Source organism: Lissotriton vulgaris, chromosome 3_1, assembly GCF_964263255.1.
Source record: "Lissotriton vulgaris chromosome 3_1, aLisVul1.2, whole genome shotgun sequence".
Taxonomy (NCBI): domain Eukaryota; kingdom Metazoa; phylum Chordata; class Amphibia; order Caudata; family Salamandridae; genus Lissotriton; species Lissotriton vulgaris.
The window spans coordinates 1,738,339,689-1,738,365,048 of record NC_141689.1 but is presented as its reverse complement, the minus strand read 5'-3'; the positions used below and the strand labels follow the sequence as shown (position 1 = coordinate 1,738,365,048).

The window sequence follows — 25,360 nt, the reverse complement described above, 5'->3', positions numbered from 1 at the left end:
TTTGTGCATACCTCAGCCAGCCAGGAATTCCATTTCTAACAAATGATAAATAGTTTATACTTTATACAGTTCTTGTAACAACCCTTCAGACACTACTTTACCAGGAAAATATTTACTGAACCCTCCATCAACATCTTTCTACACTTTGTTCAAAAGCACGTGTCTCCCTTACGAAGCGCACCAAGCAAACCATTTTAGGTATTTTCTCTCCTTAAGTGGATAGATTGTAAAGCTGCAGAATTAACAACCTATTCAATGAATGCAAGTTCCCATATCAGCCCAGAACTAGATGAAGGAATAACAAGCCATTTACCACATCCAAGGCAGAACCTGTGCCTTTTAACCATTTAAAAGTAAGTCTATCTTTTCCACATCTAGACTTGGATGTGGTTTTTAATGCGATTAATATTGCTTTCCCCTAACAGCATCATGAGATATTGTGGAAAATGGTGACTTTTCATTCTGTTTTATAGGTATAAATGGGGATGGTGGTAGTAAGACATGGACAGGACACCAGTAATTGCTGCATACGTAGCTGGACTAGGGAAATTCCCTCTAGGCCGAGATCAACAAAACATTCACCCAAAGGCTGCTGACCGTTCAGGACTCGACATGCAGAATCCCTCTCAGCCTCCCATGCCGCACTCACACCACACCACACATGAGGAAACTCCAGTGGCTCCCCATACAAAAAAGAGCACAATTCAAACTCCTCTCTCACACTTTCAAGGCTCTCCATAACACTGGCCCAGTATTCCTCAACAACCGCAACTGCTTTCCTAAACCTTCCAGACACCTCCGAGTGTAGGGCCCCTTACTTGTCTACTTCCCATGCATATGGAAGACCATATCTAGTGGTTGAGGATTCTCCTACATCATTTCTAAAGTATGGAATGACCTGCCATTACACATAAGAGCCTCCCCCTACCTTCTGGAATTACACAAGAAGCTGAAGACCTGGCTTATCGAGTAGTCTCAATAGGACCTAGATTTGGCTACACTCACACCTGCTTAGCACCAGGATACCCTCCCATGTGACAGTGTGCTCTAACAATCTGCATAACATACAATATAACATAGCATAACATAACATAAAACATAATGTAACAACATACGTATTTTCAATGAATATTTAAAATTATGCATTTACTGATTATTCTTTAATCACAGTTCAAATATTCATGGTAGTAATAGGGGGAGTTAGTCTGGGGACATATTTTCAACAGTAAATGGTAAATACTAAGGGCCTGATTCACAAAGAGCCTCTGCAGTTTCTTATTAACCCCTCCCCTGCTGTTGACGGAACCGCTCCGTCATCAGCTGCGGTGGCGCTGTGCTGATGACAGAGCGGTTCCGTCATGACCCGCCCGACGCTCCTGCGCGGCGCGAATCCCGCGCTTGCGCTGAGCGTTCTTTTGAGCAGCCTTTGGGTGAATTTTTTGTTGATCTCGGCCTAGAGGGAATTTCCCTAGTCCAGCTACGTATGCAGCAATTACTGGTGTCCTGTCCATGTCTTACTACCACCATCCCCATTTATACCTATAAAACAGAATGACGGAACCGCTCCTTCATAAGCACAGCGCAACCGACGCTGGTGACGGAGCGGTTCCGTCACCAGCATGCGCCCGCCGCTCTTCCACCCCGCCCCCTTAGCACTGCGGCGGAATAGCCGCCGCAGTGAAGGGGTTAAAGAGATTCTGTCACGAGTGTGGAGCCTCCGCCATGACTGCAGAGGCTCTTTGTGAATCGAGCCCTTAATGTAGAGGAATTCAGCAGCATTTTCTGTACATACCCTCTTTTCAAGTTGTTGCCGAAAGGCATACAACCCCAATTGCTTGAAAAGCAACACTTTGATACCGACTGCTTAGTGAAGATAATATAAAAGTGTCTACAAAGTGGCATAAAAACTCCAAGGAAAAAAAGTTGGAACAATTCTGGCAATAATAAAGTCCACAGTGGAGAGAAAAATATTACCCTCTCAGCCCCTGCAGTTCATCTGATGACCTCTTTTGGAAGTAGCGGACAATGCACCTGATGTAAATCATGTCCTGTACAAGATACATGTGCATTGCAAAATACGAACCAAACATGATATTGTCTATAGGGAACATTAATATTGGATAAACATCAGAACTATTGTGTGGTCAAGCAAGCACTATAAGAGGCCTGCTTTGATCTGATATTCATACAGCGCAAATAAATAATTAACTTTACAGCTACTTCGAGAAATGAACTGCCCTGACAGTAGGATGGTCAAGATAGGTTCGTATAGGGAGAAGAACATCCTCCAGTCTCAAAGAGGTGGCGAGAGGACTCCCCCTCTGATTTTGATGTCATTGATAAATATGAATGTCTTGAGATTCTTTCTACAGTTCCTGAGCAATATGAAATAGGAAGAGAGATGCAGGGTTTAGCTGTAACCGCAGCTTAAGAATCCATCCATACAAACCTTCCTGAACGTTGGGAACATGGGGGCATATTATCAAGGGGGTTTATCTCCGCTTTTTTGGCTTTAAAAGCCAAGAAAGCGGAGATAAAATTATCTCCCTATTACCTAGCTGTCGCTAACACCAGTTAGCGACAGCTAGTAGGAGATAGCGACCATCTTGGGCCCCGCTTTGCATGTCAGTGATATTTATCACTAATGGCATTCAAAGTGGGTGTGCCAAGATTTTAGCGACTGAAAACAGTCGCTAACATCGCTATCTCCTATTACCAACTTTTGGAGATATTCGCGCTAAGCCCGAATATCTCCAAAAGCTAACACCTGCCCTGAGCAGTTCTTAGCCATGTTATCCAATGGGAGGTGGATAACATGGCTAAGAGCATTAGTTCGCTAATGCATGAATATCGCTGACTTTTCAGCGATATTCATGCATTGCGGCCGATTTTTATCGCATTTGCGATAAACCTTGGTAATACCAAGGTTTATCTGCGATAAAAATCGCCGCAGCTCAGCGGTACATTTTTGTCTCTAACCAGGCAATAGCGATAATTATCGCTATTGCTTGGTAATATGCCCCTTGATCCCATAAACATATTTAGATCTTTGCTCTCTTGAAGGTTGGTACCATCAAAAAACCAATATTATATAGGATGTATGTGCATTGCTTAGTTTAGGATCTAAAGTTAACAGAGCAAGAGCTTGAGTTCTTTTAAAAAGGAAAAGAGGCCAACCAAGTAAGCACAGTGCCCCTTAAGGCAACCACCTCCAACCGTAGTAATAGGGAGGAGTAGGAAATGGTGTGGAAAGCTGCTGAAAAATCTGACAAAACAAGAGCACCCCTGCTCCATCATCAAGACTGGCACATTTAAGAGGTGAATCTCAGCGTGCATATTATGTTACAATTAGCTCTAACAAGCCCAATCCCAAAGCTTGTTTTGTGAGGTAACTGAACTCAAGTGAGTAAAAAAAAAAACTGAGGGAGTGAAATGGGAGCATAAAATGTGCAACTCCAAAAATGCCAGCCACTGCTCATCAGATCTCCCAGCAATAAACACATTTATCTGAAAAAACACGTTTTCAGTAGTTTCCTGAAAATGCTCAAAATGGGTTACATTTTCAAGCTTGTGAAATCCAGGAATTGGCTAATTCCATGGAAAAGGCACAATCTCCACAGATCACTATTCTGGTTTTAGGAATCACAAGAGGACCTTGATTTGCAGACCCTAGAGACTGGGGATACAGTATAAACCTCAAGCCAGAAAGCAAGAGTTCTGATTTGTAGTCTTATGCCCCATGGTTGAAAGTTTAAAAGAAACCGCTTGGTTTATAGGTAGACACAGAAATAATCTTAGAAGAAATTAATTACGTTGCATCGTCTTCTGCCAGATACCACATGGATAGCTCCAAGTAACTCAAAATGATGGAAATGCTTTTTTTGGTGACCTCTAAAGTTATCAAATTGTCTTAAGCCAGCCTGAACTGGACAATGGTGTTTACAACTCCATTTGACTTTAGTGCCAAGTTGGAATCCATAAGGACATTCTAATTTCAAGCTACTTTTGATAGCAATTGGTGGTCAAGAGATTGTTTTTCCAAAGGGTGGTGTTATAAGACCTAAGCAGAATCTCAATTTTTGCAGGGTTCAATTTAAGGAATTGTAGACATTAACCACTGCCTTATGGCCAGACTGTTTGCCACAGCACTAGAGTTCTGGAGAGGATAATCTTTGCCATCCATGAGTATTTTTGAAATATCTGCTGAGTGTCCACCACATCTATGTAAAATCAGGCCCCTAGCTTTTGGAGTAAGGCATGAAAGGGCTGCAAGTACTGACTAAACACAAATGAATGGATCACTTTGAGGGCCACACTCGCATGCACTAAGTTCTCTAGAGCAGTGGCTCGTCCGTACGGGTGAAGGGACCATGCCCGTCAACTTTTTGAGTATCTCAGAGGAATCAGACTGAAAAGGTCATGTCTACTCCCCCCCCCCCCCCCTCGTTAATTATACGATCGCGAAGCAGGCAGCGTTTATTTAAAATACTACTGTCTCCAACCGGCTGGTGGAGACTTGGAAGAAATAATTCCCACATCCCAGACCACAACCGTCCGGTTTGTGTCTACATATGATGATTACGTCTAGATCCTACAATACGCATTCCTTAGGATCTCACAATTTATTCAGGCTGTCAACAATTATCCTTGTCCTGATGATGACCCGCCCTTGATGCATATTAAGCTGCGCTAATCCATAGGGTCGAAACATCGATGTTGCAGTCAAGCTAGTCTACGCAGTTACAGAGGTCACAACACAAAGTGATCCCATGGTCGCGTATTCATGCCTTGAGAATATGGGACAGCATCATATTACTACTGTCACTCTTACATGTGGTTTATTTGTATAATATATGTATAGTACTATTTTCACATATTATCACAAAGTAACTGTTTGCACTCTACATACTGCATTATTTTGTATTACTTTATTGACAGCCATGTTCAGTAATTTATATACAATAAAAAATATTTATTTTGACTACAAAATAAGTGTCTTGGTGGTGTGTTCTGACTGTACAGTTTGGTTCTTCAGTAGAGACGTTGAACCCCTTTTTTGACACCATAATTCCTCCACTAAAGTTGAATGTTGTGGATTTAGTGATTTCACTTGTACAAAGCAATTGACACCTTCTCGACAGAACCAATTCTTTATATATCAGACATACCCAGGTTCTGAGGGACCCAGGGTCGCCCCATTTCTCTAAATGGGTGTGTCACCTTTTTCAAGGCAAGAAGAGATTTTGTCAGGTTTAACAATGGCCAGCCTGACAGACACTCTTCTTGTTCATGTCCGGCAGGCAAGAGCTAGACATGTGCTAAATGTTCATGTTCCTGGCTGCCTGAGCTGAACTTTGCCCGGTTGGGAATTTCACAGCCCTGTCAACGTGACCTCCTCAGCCTGGCAAAGGTGCTTCTAGCCGCCCCCCATCATGATGAGAGGGAATGTCACTGATTGCCTCAGATCTGGGCTCTTCAGTTTTAAGTCCTGAAGCGCCCGGGGCTGAGTGTCAATCAGTGGGGTAGGATGTAAATGTAAATGTAATTTGCACTTGTATAGAGCCTATCACCCAGGGGTCTCTAAGCGCTGTATGAATACCGCTGTGGAACGCTTCCTGGCCCGTTCCTGTGTGGTGTCTACTCCTGGGCACCCCCAAGGTGAAGCCAGGCATCCTAGCGTTGTTAGGGCCGGTGTGGAGATTAAGCAAGCTATTGCCCAGAGTTGCAGAGTGGAACCCATGATTAAAGTAGGCACCGAGGCGAGAATTATCGGGTCCGAGGACATTGAGCCCAAGACCCTGCCGCGACGGGGATTGAACCCTGGTCCCGGGCCAAACCTCTGCCTCAGGGTCTGCCACTCTAATTGGTGAGCCACACTTCTCCAGGATCAGCAGTCTCCATGACCCCTTCGGTCAGCTAGTGAGAAAAGGCAGCAGTTACAACCCTCCTGGGACCTTTGAGACTTCCTTCTCAGAGAGCTGAAGTAAAGGTAAGTTTTATGTATTTTTGTTTCCTGCATGGTAAAATTACCAGCTGGAACTGGATCTCTCTCAATAAATCTGGGAATTTTCACGTAAAGGAAGTGTTCAGCATCATACTGAGTTCTTTTTGATAATGGGACAGAGAACTCTCTGATAAGATATTTGTGAATTCCAGAACAGCAAAAAACATAACAGAGGTTTTTTTTTCCCACAGGTTATTCAATTTAACCCTAAATAGAGTTTTATGGTAGGTGGCTGGCCGAGCCCTCTTAGTGGCTTTGTTCATCTCAAGTTTGTCTCTTTCCATTTTCACTCTAACTTTGGGATCTGTTTTTTAAGAATTCGAATCACATGAGGAAAAACATAGATAATTGGGGGTTTGATGTCTTGTGTTGAACGGAGAATACTAAAAAAATCTAATGTAATCCTTCAAAAATCATGGAATTCTTGACAGAACCCAAGTGTTAGAAATAGGGTCTCTAGCTGGCAGAGGCATGCACCCTGTCCATGTAGGGACCACAATCCTAGACAAGGTAAGTCAGATGCATACCCTAAATTAACATGGGCTCACCCTCTGGTAGCTTGGCACAGAGCAGCCAGGCTTAACTTGAGAGACAATGTGTAAAGTATTAGTGCAACACTTAAAGCAGTAACACAGTGAGAACCCCCAAAAAGACTCCACACAAGTTTAGAAAAGTAGAGAATATTTTTATGAGTAAAACAGATCAAAACCACAAAAATCCAATACATACAAGTCAAGATATACAGTTTTAAAGAATAAATTGTTTTGTGGTACTTAGAAACAAATTGAGCCAACCAGGGCTATCTGGTTGCGCTTGACCGGGGTAAGTCCAAACGTACAGGTCAACCGCAATGGAGTGTGGGTCAGATACAAGGACAAGCTTGGCCTGCTGAACAGTACCTTGGATGCATCGACGTCAAGGCCGATGTGTGATGCAAAGGAGGCGATGCGTCGCTGTTGATCCTGCAGATGTAGACGGTGCTCTGGTTCCAAGCTGTGCAAAGTTGAAGATGCATAGAAAGTCAAGATGCAGTGGACATCTGGGTGACGGGTTATCATCGAACTGCCAGGCTGTAAGTGATACGAGCAGTCCAAAGCGATTAGTTGGTGCACAGCCACACAAAGTCAGACAGGAAACAGGGGACAATGCGTCCCACCATCAACGATGTGGTGTCTGAGATTCGAGCAGCTGCAGTGATTTGTAGGTGTCCAGAAAAGTGTGCCGGTTCCGATCAGCGCAATGTCAACGATGCATGGATTTACTAGTTTGCAGTACTTGGTACTCACTGCCAAGAGCCCAGGACTGGATTGACACCACTTGGCAACGAAGGAATCACAGCAGACAGAGCCCAGGTGCTGGTTGCAGATTGAAGAGAGAAGTCTTTGATGTCCCTGAGAGCTCAGAAAAGGAGGAAAGCCAGCAAGCCCTTGGAGTCACTTTGGTTCTGGGGTGTAGAGATGCAGGTCTAGTCCTTCTCACTCCCAGGCAAGGAGGGCAGCAGGGCAGGCCCAGCAAAGTAGAACTCCAGCCAAGTCCAGCAGAGTGACAGTCTTTTTAGTAGCACAGCAGTCCCTTTTCATTGAAGAGTATCCTCAGGTCCAGAAGTGTACTGATGTTGTGGTCTCTGAGGTCCAGTACTAATACCCAGTTGTGCCTTTGAAGTGGGGGAGACTTAAAAGAGAGTCTTTCGAGGTGCACAGAGTTACTGCACATCTTGCTCTGACCCCAGACTCTCTCCAGGGGTATGCAGCTCTTTGTGTGGGGTCAGGCACAGCCCATTTAGGTGCAAGTGTCAGCTCCTCCCTCCTATTCTGCCCAGGTTTGTCCAACAGGATGTTGATTGTTCCTCAGCCAAAACTAAGCTCCTTTTGTGTGTAGTTGTCTAGAGGGGCTGCACAAATCCCAGATGTCACCCACCCCAGATGTAAATTCAGAGACAGGCAGAATGCACAGAATGGTTAGAGTAAGAAAATACCAACTTTCTAAAAGTGGCATTTTTAGACTTGCAAGTTAAAATCCCACTTTACCATTAATTGAGATTTTAAATTATGAGTCTAGAGACACCAAACTCGAAAAGTCTATATTTTCCCAATTGGAAATTACACTTCTAAGCCGTAATAAGGGGGAAACATCCATTACAACGCAGTCATTACATTGCACTGCTTTTACAATGCAACTTTTACAACGCAACTGCCTTTACATTGCATGCCATTACAACGCATGCCATTACAACGTATGTCACTGCAACACATGCCATTACAAAGCATACCATTACAACGCATTATAAGGTAAGTAAGGAAGATTTTTTTGTTTTAGGGTGGGTATGGGTTTTGGAGTAGATGGGAATAGTAATTTCTACCCCTACACTATCCAACACTTTCCCCACTGTTGCACTCACTGGAATGGGAACAGTAATTTTTACACCTACACTAACCAACACGTACCCTACTGTTGCCCTAAAAGTATTATGCACTGTAAAGGTATGCTTTGTAATGGTATGCTTTGTATTTGGCATGCGTTGTAATGGTAGTTTTTTTTAAATGTGTTGTAATGGCTTGCGTTGTAAAATCTTTTGATGGAATGGTAGTTGTGGTGTAAAAACTGCGTTGTAAAAGCATGCGTTGCAATTGCTTGCGTTGTAACGGCGTATATTCATAATAAGATATCCCCAATGTTAACATATGGGAGAGACAGGCCTTGTAGTAGTGAAAAACTAATTTAAGAGTGTTTCACTACCTGGACATGTAAAACTTAAAAGTAAATGTCAAATGTTTTAAATAAACTGCACCCTGCCTTTGGGGCTATCCAGGGCCTACCTTAGGGGTAACTTATATGTATCACAAAGAAAGGTTGGTCCTGGCAGGAAGGCACACACAGGCTTTGCAGTGGCAGGCCTGAGACATTTCTAAAGGGCTACTTAAGTGGGTGGGACACTAAGTGCTGCAAGCCCACTAGCAGCATTTAATACACATGCCCTGGGCACATGTAGTGCACTTTGCTAGGGACTTATAAGTACATTAAAGATGCTAATTGTGAATAAGCCACTGTTACCATGTTGAAAGCACAGCACATGCACGTTAGCATGGGTTAGCAGTGGTAAAGTGCCCGGAGTCCTAAAGCCAATAACAACAAATTCAGCTAAAATGGGAGGAGAAAGGCAAAACATTTGGGGGTGACCCTGCAGAAAGGGCCATTCCAACACCAAGTCTTGCAATATCTGGTACAGTTCTTTTATGCACTCTTAGAGAATGCTGGGAAACATGTTTGCTCTATCTTGCCCTCTGTCTTTCTCTGTCTCTCCCCTATCCCTCTCTTTTCTTCTCTCAATCTCTCTCTTTCTGTGTTTGTCAATGTCTCTCTCTCCTTCCCGCCCCCTCTCCCTTTCTCTCTGTCTTTCTCTGTCTCTTTATATTTCTCTCCCTCTCTCACTTTCACTCGCTCTCTCTACTTTTTGCATGCCAGGATATGATGGCCTTGCTTGTTTAGGAGACCTAAACAAATGGACAGGGTGGTGCTAGGCCTGCGGATAAAATGACTGTAGGTAAATAAAACTTGCCTTGTATTGGGGATTTTTATTTTTTTAGATAGAGTCCAAGGGTCAAGAAGATTATTAGATTTGGTTAATCATGGTCTGCGAAGCAGAGAGTAATCAACCAATTAGTAGTCCTCTCACCAAAGAATGACCACTCAGAAGGTCACATTTAAAACAGATAACATGTTCACAAGTTGATTTGCCTATGCTCACATGTGCAGCCACATACACACACAAAAGGCAACATTTAGCCACGGCCACATTCACAGAGGCACAAAGAAGCATCACACAAACACACACAAGAGCGAGACAAATCTATGGACGCATTAATGCAGCATAATAGCTTAACTTTCAGCAAGGAAAGACATCTATGTTACATTTCTTGCTAAGAGGTTTGAGACATCATAACTACAACTTTCCAGTTTTTCTTCAAATTATGAGTTACTTTTATCATTATGCGCGGTTGTAGAAACAGCCTTAGCAATTATCTAGAGGATTAGCTCCCCGGAAGACCTGAAGAGATTGGAAAAGTGAAACAAGGAAGAGAAGGGGAAGGATGAGGAAGAAAAGAAGAAAAGGAGGAAGTAGAAGGAAGAAGCAGAGGAAGAAGAAGAAGCAGAAGAAAAAGAAAAAGTAGTAGAAGAAGAGGTTGAGAAAGAGGAACAAAAAGAAGAAGATGAAGAAGAGGAAGTGGAGGAGGAAGAGAAAGAGAAAACATAATAATAAGAAACAGCTGCACCTGTTTTCCCAGACCTTGGCAGTTGCTTAGTGACTGGGAATACTCTAGTGCTGACTGTGGTCCTATGAAAGAAAGTAACTGACAACATCTCACAATAAATGGCAGAGCGTGAAGCTTAGAAACACTCCAGCATGAGTCATCATATCCGACCATCAGCTTTCTGTAAATTGTGCCATGTCCTGCACAACAGCCTCCATTTGCACTAATGTTTTTGCTTTATTTTCTCGCTATTTTCTAAAAGCAATTTACAAGTTTACCTCTGTCAAAGTCTTCCAATATTCCACTACTGATTGCTCTAGATTACGCTGCCAGTAGTTATCCCTAAGTCTAATATCTCCCACTTAATGAACTGCTCTGAATCTGCATATTCATTATGAATGTAATCATCACAATTTGCATGCATTATAAAGGCCTGTATCATGATTCAGCTCCTTCATTTATCGCACTTCCAAAACTCAGTTACCTGAAATCTAGCAAAAAAGGACATTGCCATCTACCTACTTTGCACCAGACCCAGGTGCTTTAGAACTGGCACTGGAGAAGCCCTGATGGAGAGGCTATATAAAATCATGCATCACAAAATGCTTATTAGCCTTATTCATGAATGCTTTACTCTGCAATCCGAAAATTGTATATTAAAATCAGCAAGATACCGTACCTCCAAATCCATTGGTGGATATTTCCGACCTTTACTTTTACCAAGGCATTTCGTTTTCCCTCCTTCTATTAGCTGGCACCAAAATCCTTTTTGAGGGTCAAACCTGTAATAAATGAAGACCATATGTTGAAAATAGGTACCAAACCATGACCCAAACATTTTAACAACAGGAAGAACCTGAACACTTTAAAAAGAGCATGTACAAGCCTTCCATGTATCATCCGATATTACATGTGTTATATATATTTGACATGAAATGATTCTAAAATGTAATGTAATCAGCAACTTTGTTGAACTATATATTGACGAATATGATAAATTACATTGTGGGTCAAATATTCTACTGCATAAACTACTTGTTACAAGACTGAGGGGCGGTGAAGAGATTTCATAGCTGGAGCACTATCAGCCTGATTCATCAATCATATTTGCGCTCGCAAAGGGCCAGATTCTGAGAATCTGGCCCTTTGCGAGTGCAATTTTTGCATTTGGGTTTCATCAGCCCAAATGCAAAAATCGCTATTTAGAAACTCGCAAATTTGCGAGGAATAGCATTTAAGGAATCTCTATCAGAGATTCCTTAAATGCTATTCTTGAAACATTTTAAAATTGCGAATTCGCAAATTTCGGCCGCTATTTACCGCGAGGTCAAACCTCGTGGTAAATAGCGAAAACGTAGAAAAATGCTTTTAAAAGCATTTTTCTAAGTTGCATGTTACACACACACATGTCCTTAGGACATGTGTGTGAGCAACACCTGTTGAAATGTGCATTTAAGGGGTGCTACAGGGTGTCCTTTGGACACCCCTGGCACCCTTCAAATCGCTATCTTATTTGCGATTAGCAAATTGCTAATCGCAAATAAGGAATACTCCCCATTCATTCCTATGGGCCTTTTGGCCCATAGGAATGAATGGGGAGTTTTTCCTTATTTGCGATTAGCAATTTGCTAATCGCAAATAAGGAATTTGTAGGAATCGCATTTTATTTTGCGATTCCTACATGAATACCGTTTTGCGAGTCTCTAATAGCGATTCCTTATGATTCTCTATTAGAGACTCGCAAAACGGTACCTTGATGAATCAGGCTGTATGATCCCTGTATGAGAACCTTCACCAAACTAGTGAGTGCAATCTGAAGATGTTATTCTTCATATTATATTTGCAGACCAGGTCAGCTGCATAGACTCAATACTATCAGTTACACTTTGTTTATATTGCTGATCTCCTCCATAATTTGAAGAGTAATGAAATTGCACAGACTGCACATCAAGCCATAAATCCTTATTATGTATGTCATCTAGGTTGAACAGAATACAAAGAAAGGTATCCATGTCAAATGCAATTTTGTGGTCTTATCTCTATTACAAATGCGGATCCTATCCAAAAGGGCCTAGGCACACTCCATTAGTGTGCACCTGCCCTCTGCTGGGTCTTAGTGTGCTATACAAAACACTATTTTCATTTCATTACTGTAGGTGTCGGAGAGGTGAGCACATCTGCCATTTTTTGGTGTGAAATAGATAGCCACTGTCTTGATAGAGGGACCCAGACCATTGGAAGGCAGAATGCCATCAAGAACTGCCCAATCCTTGATGGAATGCTTAGGCGAGCAAACACTGAAAGAAGGTTCAATGCACACATTCATACAGCGTGACACAGCCACTACTGTATATTTGTGCATCAGGGCAGTCCAAATTTGTCAGTGATCGGAGGCAATGGGTACTTGAGAGAGGCCTTTACAATGCATTGTATGAGGCAGGAGCTCTGCCACTGTACACTACACTTGTGATCGCACATGAACAGACAGCAGCATGGATAACCTCATTTATGTGGGGAAAGGCACCGGGTCAAATTATAGGATGTACTCCAACTTATGTGCCAAGGAGAAAATCATGTCGGCATTACAGAAGAAGTTGCAAGTCAGAATCAGAATCAGAAACAAGCATTATTCGATTTTAAACGTTAAATCATAAAAAGAAAACATATAAAATATAAATACATCATCATGGTTAAAGTGAAAAAAGTTCATTGATACACAGTTATCACAGGTAAATATCTAAGAATTCATAATGTACATGTCAACATCTTCTGATTACCCAAGACAGCCCTTAAACAATCCATTTGGCGCTTAAAAGGTCTGTCTCATTACATATCTTGTGGTTCAATTATTTAGAGATTTCCTAGCCCTCAACACACTCTCTAAAAAAGCCACCATTGAGCCGATACAGTAAAAATTTCTCAACATCTGTAGGTGCATGAAGGCAGGGCGACATTGCCTCCATCCTCCCTGTTTTAATAGGGGTATTATCCATCTACACCTTTCACTACTATAGAATTTACAAAATAAAATTGCATGTATGGTGCTCTGTAGAGAAATATTGTCGCAAGGGCAACAACAAAGTTCCCTTGACCAGTCGTTAATGACAGGGTGGGTGATCAAGTGATGGAAGGTCCCGAATCTAAATCTAGTCAATGGGCATCTATCGTATCCATCCATAACATGTAACAGGTATGGTTGGATATCACACGTGATGGTAATTATTTGGTGTTTAACTACCATGGGTTTATTAATCTCGAGGGTTAACATGGTTTCTTTCTGGTGGATCATGCAAACTTTTTTAAAACTCCTCTTGATTAATATACCTCATGTTGTCAGGCAATGTGAAAAATTCCGGGTGACCAATATCCTGCATAACGTTTTTGATATATTTTAGCCATAAAATGTTGTGGGCATTATCTAGACTCATTGCATCCCTTATTATTTCTCTATTAAGGCCCGTACTCTCTGAAGACCAGATGCTATGCCACAGCAATAGAGGTTGGGCCCTAATTAGGTTGGAGATATAAACCAGCCCTAACTCCGAATGACAATTAAAAACTGGGCCACTAATTGGAACGGCTAGGATGAACCTTAAAAAAGCATTTTCGATGCGTTGGATTGATATACAGTCTTGGAAACCCCATATGCCAGCCCCATACACTGCTATGCTACCGCATTTCGCTTGATAGATTTTTAGTAAAATTTCAGGCGGCCTTTTCCCCAGTTTTTTTGAAAAGTTTACCAAGGCCTCAATAGACTTCATAAAAAGTAAGATCCTAGCCTTAAAATCTGGAGACCAAGAACCAGATCTCTCAAAAAGGATACCCAAATAGCTAAACAAATGTATTGTTTCCACCATACTTCCCCCCTCCTGATAACTTGTGTTCTTGTTGTTCCCTCTCCCACATGACATGACAAAACTTTTCTTGGCGTTCAATTTTAAACCCAGCCTATCCATAAAACTAGTGTATAAGGAAAGTGCCCTCTGTAGACCAATCTGGGTGCGGGCCATTAGTACCGCGTCGTCGGCATAGAGGAGGGAGGCTATTGTGAGGGTATTTACAGTTGGGGGATCCCTGATGTGTGATCCCCCAACTGAATCAATTGATGGTGCATCTATTTTATTATTGAGGAATGGGGCATTTACTGCCGTCCAAAAGTTCCGGCTGTCTTTGCGCTCAGCGTCTTCACTAAGATTCTTCCAAGCCTTATCTTTCAGCTCTTTCATCCTGTTTTTCCTAGCTGCTTTGTACAACGTCCTACAAGCCCTAATCTCACAGTTGTCTCTCACCACTCTATGTAGGGCGTTCTTTAAATTTGAATAGCTTTTAGTACAATCTTTATTGAACCAGCCCTTCTTAAGATTGCTTGTGCCTTTGCATTCTGATATCAAGGTGTTTTTAACCACCTCAGTAATAATACTAAAAGCATTTAGAACTTCTTTGTGGGTTGGGCAATCACTTAAACATATTTGAATTGTGTCTAATGCTTTGGCAACTATTACGTTAATTAACTCTGTGGTGTCCCGGTTTGCCCAATGGATAGGGTACCCATTTTTTCTACCCAATTCTATATTCTTAACCCATGCTGTTTTATTATGTGATTTCCCCGATACGCGATTTGAGATAGCTACACCCACCCTAATTGCCAGGTGATCGCTCATGACATTTTAATGGGTGTTATAAGCTTTTACTTGGCTTGCATAGCGATTTGGCATGATAATAAAGTCAATAGTTGATTTAGCACCTCTTCCTATAAAGGTGTGTTTAAACTCCGCTTTCGGTATACATAAACAATTTGAAAATCCCAAGTCATATTTAAACATAATTCCATTAAACAGCTCCCCTTTATCTGTATGTTGAAAATGAATCGGCAGATCAACCTTCTCTAAAGTTAGGCCATACTTCCCTATTTCAGCGAGCGGGCACAAGCTAGTATTAAAATCCCCACCCCAGATAGGAATTATCTCAAGTTCACCCTTCGAATTTAAACTACCGATATCCCCACTAAGCTTCTCTAGACTAGCTCCCAACTGGCCTTTTTTCACATTATTGTAAAAGTTGATCAAAGCCAATGTACTGTTGACATCCATATGTATCAAAACACTGTGATAATAAATTTCAGAACTAACCATTTCAAAAGGGTACGCCCCTAGCAAATTCGATATATAGACACATAGTCCCCCTTTTGGCCTTCCACTAGATTATTAAATTGCAGGGGTATGATATGTTTTAAACCCATTGATATGTACACAGTTAATGACCCAGGTCTCTTGCAGACATAAAACATCAAATTTACTGATAGAATTCTGCCAGGCCGGGTCGTTCACTTTACTCTTTAATCCTGCGACATTCCAAAAAAGGATTCTGCATACCCCTGACTGGTGGTCACTATTTTTCGTATGGTCCCCCTTTGGTACGTCAATGATATTTAAATTGCTTGCTCCTTCGTCCACTCGCTCATCCAGGGTCAAATCCTTTGGGGCAGGCACATCTATGTTTTCAATAATGACAGTATTCTTGTACCAGGACGGATACCTACTCGTTAGTTGTCAGTCGTTCTCATCCAAAGTAGCTAGAGGTCCGACTCTGTTTGACACGGCTAGGTTGTAACAGGGGCCATCCCATGACCGTCTGAACTTACAAAAATTTCCTGATAAATTTGTAGTGTCTGGTTGATAAAAGAAACCCAGTGGGTGAACTTGGATACCAGTGTTAGGTAGGTTTAGATTGTGCATTCTCATTAGGATTTCCCTGACCAACGCCGGTTAACCTAACGAGAGAACTATGCAGTCACCTTTTTAGAGTTTACTACTGTTGCCCACCCAATCAGTTCTCCTCACCACCTTAAATTCCCTAAAGAGGGCGTTTGTTAAACCTATCCTATTTCCCAGCCAATTTAAGGTTTTGTTTCTGGGGGCTTGCCAAGTTTCCATTGTTGTTTAGGGAAGCTGGGGACATTAGCTAAGATGATAGTGGTGTAGCTGCTGGTGGAAGGCTAAGCGTTTGTATGCTATGCCTCAACCCAGAAGCGTTATGAACCGCTGTCATTAACCTTTCCCCACCCTTCTATTCTTCGCTTAATTTAATGCCTTCCCTGCCCGATTCTTTGGGCCCGATTCACAGAATTAACTTAAGACAAAATCCTAAACTTACTACTTTTGGTATTCACAGAATGCACTTACTACTTATGGTATTCACAGAATGGATTTACGACTACTAACTTTACGTCCAAACTCGGGCTGGAAATTCTGGCCCAGAGGCAGAGCTTCCTGCTTGGAGGCAGAGCTTCCGGCCCGGAGTTGGAGCTTCTGGTTTGGAGGCGGAGCTTCCGGCTCGGAGGTGGGGATTTAGCCTTGGCTGAAATCTCCACCTCTGGGCCGGAACCCCTGCCTCTGGGCCGGCAGCTCCGCCTCCGGGCAGCAAGCTCCGCCTCCAAGCCAGAAGGTCTGCCTCTCGGCCAGAAGCTCTGCCTCCAAGCCGGAAGCTCTGCCTCTGGGCCAGAATTTCCGGCCCGAGTGCGGACGTAAAGTTAGTAGTCATAAATCCATTCTGTGAATACCAAAAGTAGTAAGTGCATTCTGTGAATACCAAAAGTAGTAAGTTTAGGATTTTGTCTTAAGTTAATTCTGTGAATCGGGCCCTTTGGGTCTATATGCCTTGACTTCTTTTGTGGTGCCTTTTCCTGCAACCACTTGGACATTTTGGCCGGAATCCTGGCACCCGCCCTGTTCACTTGCTGTAGGTAGTCTCTTGGCTATCGCTGGGGTCGTTTTTAGGGCTACCTTTTCTTGTTGCACATGATGGCCCAAAAGTGACTGATGTACTAGACCATTTTCTTGTTCGGGATTATGGTGAACAGCTAGGGCCAGATGTAGGTAAGTAACATTTACCGAATCTTAATTACCGAAAATTACCGAATTTTACCGATTCGGTAATTAAGATTCGGTAAATGTGAGGGGTTGGTATGTAGGGAATCCAGATGTTCCCTTTTACCGAATCGGTAAAATTCGGTATTTACCGATTCGGTAAATACCGAATCGGTAAAGCCTATTGATTCCTATGGGCTTCAAAGCCCATAGGAATCAATAGGCTTTACCGATTCGGTATTTACCGAATCGGTAAATACTGAATTTCACAAGGGTGCAGGGGGTGTCACTTTGACACCCCCTGGCACCCCCTAAACAGGCGTGGGTGCCATGTGGCAGGCATACCTGCCCTAAGGGCAGGTCTGCCTGTCACATGGCATAGGTGTGCATGCACACATGTGCATGCACACCGGAATCGGTATTTTACCATGGATTTGTATTCCATGGTAAAATACCGATTCTGTAAGCCATGTGCAGAAGGTACATTGCCTACCTACATTGCATTTTCGGTAATTTTACCGAATCGGTAAATATTACCGAATCGGTAATTATTTTACCGATTCGGTACATATTACCGAATCGGTAAATTTACCGATTCGGTAATGATACCGATTCGGTAAAATTACCGAAAATGTGCCCCTACATCTCAATAGCCCTTTACCGATCGGAAACGGCCGAAAATCGGTATTTTCGGCCGATTCCGATCGGTAAAGGGCTACCTACATCTGGCCCCTAGAATTTTATCTAAACCTGATTCAATTTTATCAAGCCTACTCACAAGGGTATTGATAGATTGGGTCATAAACTCTTTTAAGCCTTTTAATTCTGTTTGCAAACTAATCAGTACACTTAGGGATTTAGGACAAATTGTTTCCCCCCCTGGATCTTGTAGTGGCCACTTCCTTCTGTGTTTTATTTTTAACTCACAGCGGTTTCACCTGTGTCTTTCTTAATTGAGTCTTAATTAATCTGGGGTTGCAAACTGGGGTTGGGTGAATTATAACTGTATCTACTGTTGTGTTACTGACTACCATCGATTTGGGTGGATTATATGGTTTTCAGAAGGTGGTGGTTGAACACTATCTATACCCCCATCGAGAATATCATCGGGAATTATCTGTACGCACCCATTATTTGAGTGCGCATGGGTAACATTTTCGGCTGGATCTTTCTCTCTCACACTTGCATCCCTTAGTTCACATATCGCTTTGCTATCTGTGGTTTTTTGTTGTGATAGCGATGGATCTATCGTTTCATTATTTAATGTTTCCTCTACCGTAATGATCTGTCTTTCTATGTCCCCAACAGCCCCTGTTAGATAATTCAATAGAGTCTTGTTGATTTTCCTATGCTTGCTTGGCGCTTTTGGTGTATGACTAGCAGCATGTTTCCTTTTCCCCCATTATAATCCGTCACTAGCTGACTTTTAACTCTTTTAGGGCTTATGAAGCTATGTCTCAAAAGCCTCACAGAGATGGCCACCTGCCCAATCCGCTGGCTAAATGCTTTACACGGCCCACTAAATGTGAAGTGCAAGGTTCTTTGGCCTTTAATAGGATATCATACACTAGAAAAAGTGCAAATATATCTCATAACAAATCGTGATTCCGCAATGCCGTACCAAAAATGTTAGCAGCAGAAAGTCTTTAAAGTGTAAATTACAGTTAAATGGAATTAGTCACTTCGGTCTGGGATAGGGTTCTGAATCTTAGATCACTTGCAAATTGGAAGGCGCTCAAAGGGGTTAATCACAGTACCTTGCCCATGGTTCCAATTTTCGTACAGGGTCCTGGGCATTAGAGAGGTGGCCCAGCTCTGCCTCCTTCTGGCGATGACGGGCAGGGACAGGCCAGATCTTGGCCCGGGCTTCGCTCAGGCTCTGCCCGGGCGCGTCCCGTGCTGCGGGAGACAGAGAGCGCCTTTGTGGTGGCGGCTGGAGGCGCTTGGGTTACGTGGTTTCCCTGCGCCGGCGGTGGACTGCCGGGGGTTGTAGTCCAGACCCCTAGCGTGGATGGTGGATAAGGGGTCACAGCAGCCGTTCCCCTCAGGGCGGTGCGGGAGTCCCCCGAGCAGTTTCCCTCACAGCAGGAATTTTAGCCAGAGCCAGAGAGCGAGTCCCCAGTTGCAAGTCACTTACATAATACCAGAGTGTGTTGCATACAACACGCTAGCCAAAACATACTTTGTTTAATAGGCCACGTCAAAATATTATCTAACAATTGTGCTAATTTGGGCCCTTATTACGAGTTTGACGGTCAAATGGACCACTAAACACGTGGTGGCAGTCAACCTGTCACATTAGGACTGTGCGGTTGGACCGCCAGGGGACCATTACTGCCACAAAGGGATCCACGATCCCTGGTGGTGGCGCAGCAGTCTGAGGCCTCTAATATGCTGGTGGTGCTGCTGTGGTATGACCAAACATATTAGGAGTTTCCTTACCACCGCACTTTTCATGGGAGTGCGACAGTGAGGAAGCACAGGGGGTCATACGGGGCTCCCTTGTGCCTTTGCACCATGGGGTGCATGCAGGGGGGGCTTATGATGTGCCATTTGTCTGCCTGCACCCCCACGTCATCCAAGCGCCTCCAGCCGCCACCACAAAGGCGCTCTCGGTCTCCCGCAGCGCGGGACGTGCCGGGCAGAACCCGAGCAAAGCCCGGGCCAAGGGCGGCCTGTCCTTGCCCGTCATCACCAGGAGGAGGCAGGGCAGGGCCACCTCTCTAATGCCCAGGACCCTGCATGAAAATTGGAACCATGGGCAAGGTACTGTGATTAACCCCTTTGAGCGCCTTGCAATCTGCAAAAATGGAAGTGTGGGCCTCGTACTGCCAGGGTTCGAATCCAATACTTACACTTAACCCTCAGTCAATATTTAGGAATCAAGCTAGTACACTCAACTACAAGGGTTATTTGATGTGGAATACTTCTTGGGTACTTTTCAGTAGTACAGATACTGAATATGGAATAAAAAATATTGAGTGGCTGTAGTATTATGGTAAAAACAAAAACACAAAGGAAGCAAATATTAGGTATATCGTTATAGTATTTTTAACAGAATGAGAAAAAAATGTGGATTTGAACTATTTTTATGAAATGGTTTATTTAGAAATATACACTAAATTATTATTTATATTATAATGTGGTATATGTTTTTCAGTTTAAAGGGTGTATTGGGTATTATATGGGTAGAGTTTTATTTAATATATTTTTATGAAATATATATTTTTTAAAGTTAATTTTATTGTTATGTAATTCTTTATGCATTCGTTTTTATTTTTTCAGATTATGGGGATTACTGGGGAATTCAGTGGATAGTGTTTTATTTAAAACGTATGCTATTTAATACTACTTGTTGCATTTTAAATGCTAACTAATGTTTATTTAATTATTTAAATATTGTATCATTATTAAGTTATTCTATTATTTGATTGAGTTGTGGGGTTTATTTGGAAGTTGTGTGGATAGTGTTCTTTAAGAGGTATATTAAATAATAATGTTGTAATACTTAAATACCTTTAAAACTAGTTTCTATTCACAGTTGTTTATTTGCTCATTTACTTAATTATAAATTATGTTACAATTACATTTTTATTTTATTCTACTCTTTAGGGCTTACTGGCAGCTTGATATTATAGTAATACAACTACTACTACTACTTCTAATAATAACAACAATAATAAAAAAAATTATAATGTGTAAATGGGTTTCAGAACAATTGATTTATTTTTGTTAATTTGTTACGCTCACCCAAACATATGGCCTTTCACCGAAGTTTGGCGCGCTGTAGATGTATTAGTAAATCTGACCCAGCAAATATAATCACTATCCCAAATGGTTGTGGGAGTTAGAATAATAATGTATACCCCTCTCTCCCACCCATATACACTTTCCCTAAGGTTTGTGGGACTTGTGTTGGGTTAGTATATGTGATCTACCCAAATATACGCCCTGTTGCCAATGTTGCAGCAACTGGAGTTAAAACAGCAAATCTGACTGCCCACCCCCGTAACCCCTTTCCCAGCGTGTATGGAAGACAGGAACTGCTGGCAAGAAGTGACCCACTCTATCATTGCACTGTAGGGTGCAATATCAGGAGTTAAAATAATTTTATGGCATGACATTGAGGCTAACATTTTGCAAATCTCCTTTATTGCCAGCTCACAGCAGCAACAATTGAAGAACTTCGCTAACATTCCAACAAGTTATAAAATCCTCTAACATGCAGCCTTGTCCCATCCTTGTTGCTGCTGCTCACAGATAAGAACAGCCCCTTTCAACGACTCTGTTGTTAGTGCTGCATGCGTGTTTACCTGTACCTGTACCACCCCACCCTACCCCCATAACCAATACTGCTACCCTTCCTTGTGTTCCTCTGATGCCTAATCCCTAATTTCTTAGAAATTACTTAGATTATTGCAAAAATGCTGGGGAAGGTGGGTGGTACCTTTCTAAAATTAGCAACTTTTTATTTAACAGGCACGAGCCAAAGGTCCTCTCAACTCCACACCCAAGCCTATGCGGTGTCTCTTTCGGCTCCTTAAGGCCAAAAACTATTAATCTACATCGCATTGGTCTCTCCTGACAAGACCGCTCTTGAGCTTCAGTCAGCACTTTCATGAAAGTAAATAAAGGGCACGCCCGTTGCTATAGCAACAGGACTTTAATGGAAAATAACCAGCGAGCTGGAGTCTACACCGGAGAATGACTCGCGGAAGCTAACTAACCGAGGCTGACGAGCACAACGTGAACGAGAATGTCAGCATGGCAGACGAGAGGCCCAGAGGCAGCCGATTCATTGATCTCCTCACACCGTGCGATGCGTAACTGTTAGACTTGGCGGTGTCTAGTTGGCAGAGGTATACACTTCTGAAAAATAGGGACTCACCTCCTCTAGTCAGGGCAAGGGGATCACACACTTAGATAACCCCTGCTCACCCCCTCGGTAGCTTGGCAAAGCTGACAGGCTTATCTTAGAGGCAGTGCGTTAAGCATTTATGACCACATACAGTAATAAAGTGAAGACACTACAAATGGACACGACACAGTAGTATTATAAAAATACGGATGTTTATATAAGGTTTAGCACAAGACCGAATAACAACAAAAATATACCACAATCTTAATAAATACTCTTGGAAGGAAAAATAATAGTTCAAGCGTAGTTTCTTCTTAGCACAAAGTCTTTAGTAACAAAAGCAACTCTTCTTCTTTAGATCACAGTTCTTGGCAACAATGTAACCCACACGGGAGTCACACGACATCGAGGCAAAGTTAACCCAAAGGTTCAGCGTCAACCGTTAGGAGCGCTACGTCGAGCCTGGAGTCACACAGACCCCTGACAACACAGTACCTTGGAAAAGTGAAGCACACGATGATCAGCGGCGTTGAGATGTCCGGCGTCGCGCCTTCGGTGTCGATCAGGCCTTGGAGTCGTCGTTGATGTCGATGATGATGTTGCAAGAGTGAGCAGCGCTCACGGCGTCGAGAGGGCTCGGGGTCAAGGCGTCGGCAGCGGCTTCGCTACCAGCATCGATCGGGCCCAGCGGCCGGCGTCGAAGATGCGGGACACCGGAGCTGCACTCACGATGTCGAGCTGGATTCGGTGGCGTCCGTCGGCGTCGAGATTGCTGGATTCTTCAGAGGTGCTGGACTTTCAGGTTCCAGCAACAAGCACTTTTAGCAAACTGTGAAGTCCTTTAGCCCTGTGACTTCAACAGGAGGCTGGCACTCTTCCAGCCCTTGGAGATATCCTTGGCAAAGTTCGAGAGTACACACTCAGTTCCTCTCTCCTGGTTCCTTGGCAAAAATAAAGAAGTGACTGCAGGATTCCCCCCAGCAAACAGCACTCTGACAGAAGGGGTAGGCAAGTCCTTGGATCAGCAGGCTTCTTGTCCTTGGTTCAGGGTTCCTTGTCAGAATTGATCTCAAGTCTTGGTTCAGGGGTCCTTCTCTTATACCTTTTTTTGGCTTTGATCCCTTTGTCCATGCAGGGGAACTCCCCCTCATTTCGGGTCTGTTGTGGGTGTAGCCAGGCAGAGGCACCTGGCCGATTCACAGTGCAGGGCTGGGTCCTCAGACGCCCAGCAGGAGGTGGAGCCAGTATTGTCACTGGCAGGAGCAGAGCTATCCGTCGCTCGGCAGGAGGTGGAGCCCGCATTGTATCGGGCAGGGCCGGCTATCAAGAGCTACTCTTCCCCTACTCTCAATGCAGATGTACCACTCACCCCACACTGACTCATTCAGAACTATGGAGCCACCCAGCCCCTGTCACACACACACCAAATCAGCAGAAACCAGAAATAGTTAGACAAGAAAATAGTCACTTTCTAAAAGTGCTATTTTCAAACCCAGAGTCCAAAAACCATCCACCCAAACGGATGCATTATCAAACCCCGAGTTCAGGGATACCAAACTCGACATTGCACCATGCTCCCCGAGCCAGCTAGGATCATACCATTAATAATCCCGGCAGCCCATTCTAACTAATGGAGAGCAGGCGACCTTACGATAGTGAAGTACGAATATGGTGGTAGTTCACTACTAGGACATGCCAACTTCGTCAGGCTTGTCCTACCTTATACTTACAATGCACCCTGCCCTCGGGCCTATCATAGGGGTGACTAATATGAAGTTAAGGGAAGGTTTTGGGGGACTGGCAAGTATGCGTACTTGCGCAGTCTGCGTGACAGTACAAGACTGCACGTAGGTCTAGCAATGGTAGACCTGTAGACATACTTTTACTAGGCCGGTCTTGTGGGTGGCACAACACGTGCTGCAAGCTCACTAGCAGCATTTGCATTTACAAGACCCGGCACTCCGCGTGCACTAGACTAGGGACTGACAGTAAACCAAATAAGCCAAACATGGAATCCAATCAATACAGTAATTTAACATAGGGAGCACTTGCACCGCGGCACTGATCAGCAGTGGCACAGTGCCCAGAGCGATATACCAGCAAAAACATCGTAAACATAGGAGGCAAACAGGAAAAATGGAGGAGAGACTCAAGCCAATGATGTCAGGTCGAACACGTGTCCCCTCCAGCTGAAATGTGGGGAGAACTACCCTTTACCTAGGGAGTCCTCATCACTAAGGCGGAAAAATCTGGACAGACCATCAGCATTGGCGTGATCTGTACCAGGGCGGTGTTCCACCGTGAAGTCCATCCCCTGTAGGGAAATGGATCACCTCAACAGTTTCGGATTCTCACCCCTCATCTGCATTAACCAACTGAGGGGCCTGTGGTCTGTCTGAACCCGGAAGTGAGTCCCAAACAGGTAGGGTCTTAGCTTCTTCAGCACCCAGACCACAGCAAATGCTTCTCGCTCTATCGCACTCCACCTCTGTTCCCTGGGAAGTAACCTCCTACTGATGAAGGCTACGGGTAAGTCTCGGCCCTCTTCATTCACCTGAGCTAGAACAGCCCCCATGCCATGCTCTGAAGCGTCCATCTGGACAACAAATTCTTTAGAAAAGTCGGGTGCCTGGAGTATAGGTGCCGTACACATTGCAGTTTTCAGGGTGTCAAAGGCCGTTTGACAGGTGTCAGTCCGAATCACATTTCGCGGCTGCTTCCTGGAAGTCAGCGAAGTCAAGGGGTGCACAATGTTACCGTAATCCTTGACGACCCCCCTGTAGTAACCCGTGAGTCCTAAGAAGGCTCTCACCTGAGTTTGGGTTTTGGGCGGTGCCCAAGCCAGGATGGTATCTATCTTGGGTTGCAGCGAGCCACCTTGCCGCTCCCTACTTGGTGCCCCAAGTACACCACTGAACCCTGCCCAATCTGGCACTTACTGGCTTTGATTGTGAGGCCTGCTCTGCGCAGGGCCAACAACACTTCCGGGAGGTGGCGCAAGTGTTCCTCCCAGCTTGCGCTGAACACTGAGATGCCGTCCAGGTAGGCGGCACTGAAATCCTTCAGTCCAGCCAAGACCTGGTTGACCTACCTCTGGAAGGTGGCAGGGGCATTCTTCATCCCAAAGGGCATAACCCGGAACTGGTAGAGCCCATCTGGTGTGGAGAATACGGACCTCTCCTTTGCCCCATCAGTCAAGACGATCTGCCAGTACCCAGACGTCAGATCAAACGTACTAAGGTACCGGGCAGCCCCCAACCCATCTACGAGCTCATCAGCTCTGGGGATGGGGTGCGCGTTAAGCATGGGCGAATTTTGCGACTCTGGCGTTCGCAAATTTGCATATTTGCGAACTCGCAATCAGCAAAATCCGCGAACT

The 25,360-nt window shown here is 43.7% G+C and overlaps 1 protein-coding gene across 1 annotated transcript in view; it reads right to left on the bottom strand.

Moving 5' to 3' along the window:
* Window positions 1-25,360, bottom strand: part of LOC147728380 (N-heparan sulfate sulfotransferase 4) — a 1,294,254-nt gene that overhangs the window by 87,912 nt on the left and 1,180,982 nt on the right. Inside the window, exon 13 of the mRNA XM_086963276.1 lies at window positions 10,934-11,036. Coding sequence (XP_086819402.1) covers window positions 10,934-11,036 — 103 coding nt within the window. The remainder of the gene's footprint in view (window positions 1-10,933; window positions 11,037-25,360) is intronic.